The sequence below is a fragment of the Sander lucioperca genome, chromosome 17, assembly GCF_008315115.2.
Source record: "Sander lucioperca isolate FBNREF2018 chromosome 17, SLUC_FBN_1.2, whole genome shotgun sequence".
NCBI lineage: Eukaryota > Metazoa > Chordata > Actinopteri > Perciformes > Percidae > Sander > Sander lucioperca.
In genome coordinates, this window is record NC_050189.1 from 15,107,959 (window position 1) to 15,117,688 (window position 9,730).

Genomic DNA, 9,730 nt, shown 5'->3' on the forward strand with positions numbered 1-9,730 from the left:
GTTCAGTGACATCTTGTAAATCTGTTTCAGAGTGACTAACTGAAGTCATACATAAAACATTAAAATAATACACTATTTGTTAGGGGTGGTAATCACCAGAGGCCCCACAATATAATAATATTTTGCTATTTACCGTTTTTCCCCCCAACTTCAAATTTTTCCCAATTTCAAATGATGTCCCCAAAAGGAAACTGTCAACATCTGTTTTTATCTAAAAAGATACATTTGTTTGTTCATCTCACTTCAATTTCATTGCTGCGAAATGGGATTGTCAAGCAGACAAACTGACCAACACACAATAGATCTTTGGAGTCTGTGTATCCATACAGTATTGCCATGAAAAATATTGTGATACTATGCTGTGTCGATTTTTACATCTACATACTTTCAATAGCAGTACATAAGTGAACAGGGACTCCATGTTACAGTTGGAAATATTTTATTCATGCAGGTCAGCTTTCAAAACAGCAATACAATGCAAAGTACTGTAAATGTCTCAGGTCCATCAAAATTGTGTAAAATCAGTTTGTTTTAATTTCATTGTATGCGTTAATTGACTTCATGTGTTATATGGGTTTAAAAAGGTATGTCTACAAGACCTAGTGTGGATTTTACTAATCCATTCAGTCAAATTCTTAATTCTCGCTTCAGTTTGAACAAAGCTAGGTATCCTGGAAGCTTCTCTTCATTTCCAATTACAAAAAACAATTTTTTTTTCCAGATTTCAACTACGGTCATCAAACCCTGCTGGATTACCGTAGTCCAAATTCAATTTGCTGGCATTGCCTAACCTGTCAACTATATACACATTGCTTATTTCACAGCAAACTTACCGAGGCAAAGAGCAGATTTACAGCTGAATGGATTTCAATGAGTGAAAAACAGTTGGCTAGCTAACACTCCAGGGCTACTACAAACCTCTGTAGTTAATAGTAAACTAGCAACATTTACCTAGAAGTTCAATGTGAGCAGTACTTTCTACTTCAGTAGTCCTTAAAGCCCTTGACTTACCTGTTGACTCTGAAGGTCTCCAGCAGCCTTTGATGTCATCTCCCCCCAGATTCAAGGTAAACTAGTCTCACCTATGAGCTCAGCTGGTGGGAGTATGGCTTGGAGTGTTACACTCTTCTTCACTTATGCTCAAATGTGAACATGTTCCAAATTTTGGCACTGAAGGGGACAAGCTAAAAAAGGTACGCTGATGAATTAAGACCAGAGTTATTTAATCAGCGTGACGATTTGAACTAGTTTATTACACGTGACTTCTCCATTAACTAAAACGGATAATCATTCAATATGGGACATGCTTATTTTTTTTCGAAGATTTAGGCAGTTTCCGATTAAAGTTAAGTGGTGACACAGATGGTGTTTTAGCGCGGGGCATGATTTTGGGCACATGTGAACAACATTACTGCACAAATCCGTTTATTAAAAACAAGTTCGACAATGGACAGGTACATGTGAACGCTTTGCGGTGACTGTCCTATTAACAGTTGCTTTCTACATTTGTCAAACCCCTACGTCTTAGCAGTTTAACTTTCCACAGCACCGCCACATTGAGGTTTGGTTTGCGATGGGAATGCGTAACATGATGGAACCAACGTGCAGATTAGATTTAACACTAAACATGATTCAGTTCAGTTAAATCTACAGTCACAAGTATCGCCTAGAGACTACTGAAATTATTCAGCTTTCTAAGGTCACACACAACATCAGAATACTAATTTTGTTCAACGTAAAAGTACAAATAAAAAACCGCCTAATTCAGACGTCAAGCATAAAAAAAAAAAAAATATATATATACACTACAGCACAATGACAAACTAAAACAATCAGGGGGGGGGGGGGGGAAACGAGTAAAAGCTTTCCCAAAATAAAAACAAAAACAGACGAGGACGTCGGCAATTCAGTTCCTCCTGTGAGCGTCGCAGGTGAACGTAACGCGCTCAGCCACAGACAGGAAGAGGATAGTGTCACGTGCATCAGGAGGCGGCGAGCGGCGACGCAGTCGGACGACGATCCTGAAAAAAGAGCAAATGACACAAAATGAACTGTCTGCAACTGTTGACACAAAGCACGTTGTTCCATCTTAATTGTGTACACGTGGAGTTCTGCATCTCGAGTGGTTCTTCAGTAACAGAGATCCCAGACCGAACAGTCTTGTTGGTCGCATTACTCCACACACTGAAAGCTAATATTAGCTGAAATCCAAGTTTGTGCACAGGCGTACATTACCAACAAATTTACAACTTGTTGAATGGCACTTTGTACGCACGCAAACCTTGTTTTCCCCCACAAGATGTGTGGCGTACAGGATAAGTCACAAGCTGCCTCTGCCATTAAAAAAGGGACGAATTTCAGATAAAAGATATGAACACCAGTCTACCTCAGACCTATTCTCACCTTCACATGCCAGGGCCTTGCTTAATAAGCGTAGCGTGCAGGCGGTGGCGGAGGCAGCCGTTCTGCGTAGGGGTCCCTGGCGCGTGGAACTCCGTATGCCGGGACCCGGGAAACCGGGGAGAGTCGAGAGCGCTCGTAGGAGTAGCCATTACTGGCAGGGGGCATAGGCGCGCTAGGCGCTCTCCGGAGGGGACTGCGATCTCGGGCATAGTACGAGGACGGAGGAGGTGGGAGGGGACGACGCTCATATGGGTCAAGCGACGAGGTCATAAGGCGGTCTCGGACGACGGCTGAGGGGGGAGGGGGAGGAGGAGGGGCGCCAGCACGTTGGTCCTCATAGGCCATGCCATAAGGACGGGCTCTGTACTTCTCATAGTAATCTACCACGCCGTATCTCTCCCTTTCACCCTCATAGGGTCGTTCAGGGTAAACGGATCGTCTGGGGGGAGGGGGTGGCAGCGGAGGAGCAGGGTAACCTGGGGGTAAATGGCTGAGGCGGCCTCTCATGTAGCTGGGTGGGGGGGGGAGGTCGTGCCTCTCTCCTGGGTAACGAGGGGGCCAATAGCCACCCCTGTCTGGGGGAGGAGGGGGGTAGTCATCCCGTTCGTCATGTCTGGGACGGCTCTTAGAAATCTGAACATGGATGCGTTTGCCTAAACACAAAAAACACAAGGGGGGGGGGAACAAATTAAATAATTTGGTGTAACTAATAAAACATGTCACAACTACATCTTTACTACATAATAGCCCTTACCTTGAAATTCAGAATTGTCCAGTCCCTTGATGGCATCCATGGCCTCTTCAGAGTTAGACATGTGTACAAAAGCAAAATTCTTTACAACTGCACACTCTGTGACCGAGCCATACTCTTCAAAAAGAGCACGGAGCTCGTCATCGGCTCCCTTTTCTACATTAGCCACATGCAGTTTGACTGCGCCCTGGTTCTTCCCGTGGCTGGCCTCCACGTTGATTGGTGTGCCGTGAAGCTTGTAGAGGTGCAGATTCTTAATGGCTTTGGTGGCGTCCTTGCGGTCATCCATGTGGACAAAGGCGTAGTTCTTGATGATGGCACATTCTGTGACAGTGCCGTACTCCGTAAAGAGTGCCTTGATTTCCTCCTGGTCTGCTTCTCGGGGCAGATTCCCCACAAAAATCTTCACCATTGTTAAAGATCTGTTTCAGAGTAAATGAGAGAAAAGGGAATGCATATGACATAAGATGAGACCAAAAAAACCTAATTAAAATAAAAAAAAAATTTGGGGACATTTTTAGGCCTTTATTCGACAGGACAGCTGAAGAAATGAAAGGGGAGAGAGAGGGGGGATGACCTGCAGCAAAGGGCCGCAGGTCGGAGTCGAACCCGGGCCTGCTGCGTCGAGGAGTAAACCTCTATATATGGGCGCCCGCTCTACCAAAAGAGCTATCCAGGTGCCCAACATTGTTAATTCTTAATCATTTGGTGTTATACTATAAAAAATAACTATGCCTAAATCATTTTCTATGGTATTATCTGGGCTCAATTGTGAATTAAATGGGCCTGTGCATTGCAAAATGGCTGACGTCAGTTTAAAGAACGCAGCGAGTCAACTAGCTAGTTAGCGTTACCTAGCCTTAATTTAATCATTTTTTGACACCACGTTACTTATTTCAATATTAAAACGTTTCTATGTTTTTATTGCTATAACGCGCTGCGGATTATTACCTAAATTTAAACAATTCCTGGTCTTGGTTTTGCAAGTTTGCTAGTGCTAGCTAGCTGTTAGCTACGGTTAGCTTCGGCCACGCTATTACACAAAGCAGCGCTGTCCATTTTACTAAAAACGTAAAGCGGCGAGCTGGCTAACAAATAGTCAAACGTTAGTACATATTCCATGAGTATTAAATGCTGATGAATTGTAAATATCTAGACACAAGCGTGTACATTTTTGTTACCTTTTTTTTACAGGGCGGCCCTTACAAAGAATTCAAATCCTTCTCGAGAGCTGTTCTTTAGCCGAATGGGGGATGCCGACTTCCGTTTGCTTTTTGCCTGCCTTCTCTTCTTCTGTCTATCGTCGGGGTTCCCCCCCCCCCGGATCACAGCCACACCGCCCCCCACTGTCCAGGAGGCTACAGGCCATCGTTCTTACACGGATAATGTCATTTTCAAAAAGTTTCTACATTAGAAATTTGGGTTTTACTTTAATCAAACTGTCAAAAAAAAAAAAAAAAAGGATGGCTCTCTGCAACGCTTTTCACAAGTAAAATAAATGATCCGTTCACTACTATTATTTGATTTGGGTGTTTTATTTAATTTTATAGTATTTTAAGAAAATAATTGATAAAAGAACGTTGAAAAAAATGACGAAAATGTCGGAAAAAATGTTCAAAAAGTGGAAAGAAAAACAGCAACAAAAAACGTCAAAAACCAAGCACAGAAAAAAATCAACAAACTTGGAAAAAAGCGACAGAAAAATAAACGTTTTAATTTTAAATTTTGACCAGAAAAACGTGCATGGTGGACGGGAAAACGACACAAGGGTTAACGTTTACCGTATCCGCTTTTTAATTTTGTTTTCTACGGTTTTATGCCCACATATACGTATTTATTTACAAGTTATAGACCTACAGCTCATGCAGAAGGCAGGTTTCTTCCTACAAACATTATGTATTGTTGTCAGGCACAGGCACGCTACTTCCTCCGTCCCGCTCAGGCCAGTCACATTACAGTTTTTTCCAATTGCTAAAACACAATTTTGCAAACTATAGGCTGGCTTTATCAACACAAAATTCACAAAACCACACACCCAAACTGCAAAATACAGCACTGCAACCAACATATAGCATTATCAAAATCAAACTTTTGCACCAAATGGCACACACTTCATTCATATGACCAGATTTTTTTTGTCTAACCAACCACTGTTGGGCATAATGAAAAGCACTCTCATCTTTAGTATGCTTTGCCATAATACTAAAAAAGTTCAAATTGTAGAAAATTCTACCAGATTGTTCACATGCACAGAAATATTTGCAGATACACACACATGCTGTCATTTTTTATTTTTTTTTTCACCAAACAAGTCAGTGCAAGCAACATATGCACAGCAGATATATTTACATTGGACTGAACAAAAATATGCTCACAAAAAATTTCAGAAAAAAATGTGCAGAAAAAATATAGATATAGAAAACAAAGAGGCATCATAGTGCTTACTTCCTGAAGTGGTAACAATTACTGTAACCATTGAGGTGTTTGGCCAGGTGGCACATAGGCTACAGTATGTTGGCCAATTAGCTCATGTAAAGTCATTTTGAATGGCAGTGTTTTGAAATGGCAAACATGTGACTTTATGTCAGACTGTTGTGTCTTATGCAGAGAACGGTGTCCAGTGCATTTAAAAAGTGCCATTTTGAAATGCAAAATGTGTGTAAAGCAGAACATGTGTTTGGACTTTTTGGAGACTTGAGAAGAGGTTTTGCTCTCTGTGTATCAGTTTAAATGATTGTGCTATGCTATGTCATTTTAGTGAAATAAATAAATACCTATGGATATTTTTTTTCATCAATTCAATTATCAATTACAATAAAAGCCACACAGGTTACATACAATACACAATAATGTCTGAGAGCAAAAACAAACAAAATACACATCACATGAAATATACATACACTTAAAGAACCTATATAAACAGAAAAACACACAAAAAGTCTCTGATTCCTAATCAGATAATAAATAAATAATAAGTAATGTAGAAAAGTAAGTAAATTAGGGATGAAAAACAAAATTATATTGTAAAAATATACAATTATAACAGGATACACAACCACACTGTAAATGTGTAACTTAATTTCACATCAATATTAAATAAAAGATACAATAACCGATAGCGTTAAGGAAGCTCACCAAATACATTCTTATAACAGTCTATAAATGTATTGATTTTTTATTATTATTTATCAAATGAAGTGATTTAAGAAGTGACTTAAATTCCCCTTAAAAAAAGAGGGAATGATAGTTGAGAACCTAAGGATTTTTTGGTTATGGATGAAAAATGTCACTAGTAAAATAAAATAAAAAAGTGAACCACATACATTAGAGATGTATCCTTCCTATTGTCAAAATAACATATTACATCCTTTAAAGTAAAAGTATGAATGACCCGGGGATGGAAAGTGAAACCATTTAAATCTGACCAAAATTTCTATAAAGTAGCACCACATTGAAAGAAAAGATGGATACAAGTTCCATCAGTGCGTCCACAAAAAGAACAGGAGCTATCAACATCCATATACTGAGATATAATACAGAATTTACTGGATAGATTTTGTGTACAATTTTGAAATGAATATCTTTTACTTTGTTAGAAATACAAAATATATGAGGTAAAAAAAAAAAGCCATGTTTTTGTTTCCATTTTATAGCTTCCAAATGTGAATTCCAATAAGACTTTCCTCTTGGAATCATTTTGTTTTTACTTTGCAAAATTTGACGGAAACATGTAATTATTACCTCTGCTGACTGTCTCGCCATCACAGCTGGTAACTAATCATGGATTATTATGGGTAGCCTAAATATCATATTCATTGCAGCAAGTGGAGATGTTCCAAGCCTTCCTTTGTTTGGTTAATAAATGATTTTAAATTGGATTTAGTCTAGTAAAATTGCATATTCAGTCATCACAGTTTGTAATCAAACAAAATTATACAAACATATGTACAAATAATATCATATGAAAGTAAATAGGAACGTAATAATCTAAACAGAGAAAAATAAAATAGTACAATGTACAAAAGTGACAGACTTTCAAACTTCTTAAGTAATATAGACAGCAGGGGCACTTAGAGACATTTGAGCAGACATCATATATATTAAGATAGCTTTCTTGTTGGATACCAACTTTAGAGACTCAAAGTACATGTCAAATTCAACCTGGAATAGTCTGAAGCACGGTGTTGATCTAGAACATTTTTGCCTTATGGATATGGAACTTGCCTAATAAAATAAAGAGATTTACAATATTACATAACTTTCTATCTTTACATTCAAAATAGGTAATAATAGGTTTCCCTTCAAGTGTGATTGTATGTTTTGTTTTAGATACCATATCATCTTCAAAGCTTTTCCAGAATGCAATACAAAATGAACAACCATAAAAAGGATGGGTTAACGACTCTTGTTCAATCATGGATGTATTGCATGCGCACTCCGTTCATAAACAGGCTGATATCGAAACTGATTTTTTTTTAAAAAACATATCAGAGATACTATACGCATACCACTAGAGGGGGCACGCGGACCACCAGTGGTACTTGTACCACAGTTTGAGAACCAGTGGGAGCCATTACGTCATGGTGTTTTGACCTGGCTTGCCAGAAATCCCCTTCCATCACATATGGGATATGTCCAAGTCTGGTAATAACCCTGTCTCGTATTTATTAACCAATACGGTCACTTGTCACTGATTAATCCATGTAGTTACCTCCTTTTGATTTATTTATTTGACCTTTATTTTACCAGGGAAAAGAATCACATTGAGATTACAATCTCTTTCACAAGTCAGCCCTGGCCAAGAAGGCAGCACATACAGGATACACAAATAACACACAAACAGGGATGGACTGCAAAAATAAATAAGAAGTAAAAACAGAACACATTTAAAAAAACAAGCGCAGACATGCCACTAAAGGAATGCAAGTTAGAAACTACTTCTCGTAATCCACTGTCCTGCATGGTTAATGTGTAACACTTTAACTTTATAGCAGGGCTTACTTTAAAGTATAATGCAGCTATTTGTTTCTACATTTTCAACTTGATTATTATTATTATTTAGGTGTTATTTTGCACCCGGTTACTCTATTACTCCATGTAGGTTAAAAAAGCTGTGATCTTATTATAATAACAGCTACTTTTAAATTATAATACAGCTATTTGTTTCTACATTTTCAACTTGAGCACATTATAGTGTCTTTTTGTAAACATGCTGTTGTTAAATACTGTTTTATCAGCCATACATTTTGATAACTATTTCAGGAGAACTCTAGTTAATGACAATCATCTATTCTCATCTTAAACTTTAGAAACAGGTTTGTCCAGATTTGCTTGAGATAAATATAAGTCACTTCATTTTCCAGTGAACGAGCTCAGGTTACCGTGATAAAACGAGGTAGAAACACAACACAACAACAACAACGCAAAATGTGTAAGCCTACGCCTCTCTTGGCATCAAATTCTCGGAAAGTTGTTCACTTTCTGTTTCACTCTGTGGTGGAAGATGTATTAAGTAGTCTACTTACAGCAAGTAGGCCTAAAACTACAATAACTTAAGTATTTAAGTACAATGTTGATGGGCTTTAGGCCTACTTCAGTGTTTCCATTGTATATTCCACTAGTTTCTACTTCTAGCCTACTCCACTACCTTTTAGGAGGGAAATATTGTACTTTTTACTCCACTATATTTATTTAACAGCTAAAGTAACTAGTTACTTTGCAGATTTAGATTGTTCCTTGTTATGGTGGGTATATGCTGCTGTGTCTGGGCATAAAGGATTTGGGTCAGGAATGTGAAACCATGCAGGGAGTGACTTCCTTTCTGTTTCAAGTTGCATCAGCAGGGACTTTTCGGTGCTCTAATGCTACGTTCAGGCGCTCGTTTTAAAATTGTATGTTAGAGAACAGCAATACATTTGATTAGAGAACTAAAAAAAAATAAAAATAAACATAGGTAGGCTACAATACAAAAGTAGCTACAAGAACGTAAGAACATTAAATATGCCTATTACAATTTTCCCAGAAGCAGTCTAAACCCCAAATAGGCTATATATTCAGCTTAGAATGATAGCCTACAAAACCGAAAAATCAGCAAATAGCCTAATCATATTTCAGGAGCATGAAACTGAATGAATTGTTGCTAGTTAGCTTGATAAAATACGATTCATTTACAAGCAAAATTGTTAGCTAGCTAGACAAGTAATTTGTCAGCACTAATGTGGAGCCAATGACATGGCTTTTGGGCATTTGCCATTACATTGTTTTAAATTATTCTTCGTCAAAAATATGTCTAGGCTAAATTTAGCTTAGTGGTCCACTGAACTTGTATTTGTGTGTTAGTAGGCTAGCCTAGCTAATTCCGTTGCTAGACTGAGAAATTGGCTACTAACATTCTTATTTCCCCCCAGTTGTTGGACAGAACTTCCATGTTCACCTCATGTAAACAAAATGAAATCGAAATACAGACCTTTCTTTTCACCACCGCTTAACCTCATCCGTAATTTGCAGCAATGCTTTTTTTTTTTCCCCTCCCGAATTTGTACTTGAAAGCAGCACTGGGTCTTCTACGAGTGACGA

The 9,730-nt window shown here is 38.4% G+C and overlaps 1 protein-coding gene across 3 annotated transcripts; it reads right to left on the reverse strand.

Annotated features, from left to right (window-relative positions):
• Window positions 1-422: 422 nt before the first annotated feature.
• LOC116042330 (RNA-binding protein 4B-like) lies at window positions 423-4,465 on the reverse strand. Of its 3 annotated transcripts, none has more exons than XM_031288483.2 (4): window positions 4,336-4,465; window positions 3,158-3,576; window positions 2,404-3,056; window positions 423-2,021 (listed from the first exon to the last, which is right to left on the reverse strand). In XM_031288483.2, exons 2-3 carry the CDS (start codon window positions 3,564-3,566, stop codon window positions 2,425-2,427), a joined length of 1,041 nt encoding a protein of 346 aa, XP_031144343.1. In that variant the 5' UTR covers window positions 3,567-3,576; window positions 4,336-4,465; the 3' UTR covers window positions 423-2,021; window positions 2,404-2,424. The 3 variants fall into 3 exon arrangements, with proteins under 3 accessions (XP_031144343.1, XP_035849995.1, XP_031144345.1); XM_035994102.1 differs by having other exon boundaries at window positions 3,158-3,582; window positions 4,337-4,434; XM_031288485.2 differs by having other exon boundaries at window positions 4,325-4,415.
• Window positions 4,466-9,730: the final 5,265 nt, after the last annotated feature.

Coding starts and splice junctions, on each gene's coding strand:
- LOC116042330 (XM_031288483.2), bottom strand. CDS start 3,566: ATGGTGAAGATTTTTGTGGGGAATCTGCCCCGAGAAGCAGACCAGGAG. Junction 3,057..3,157: donor GGACAATTCTGAATTTCAAG/GTAAGGGCTATT, acceptor TTTTGTGTTTAG/GCAAACGCATCCATGTTCAG.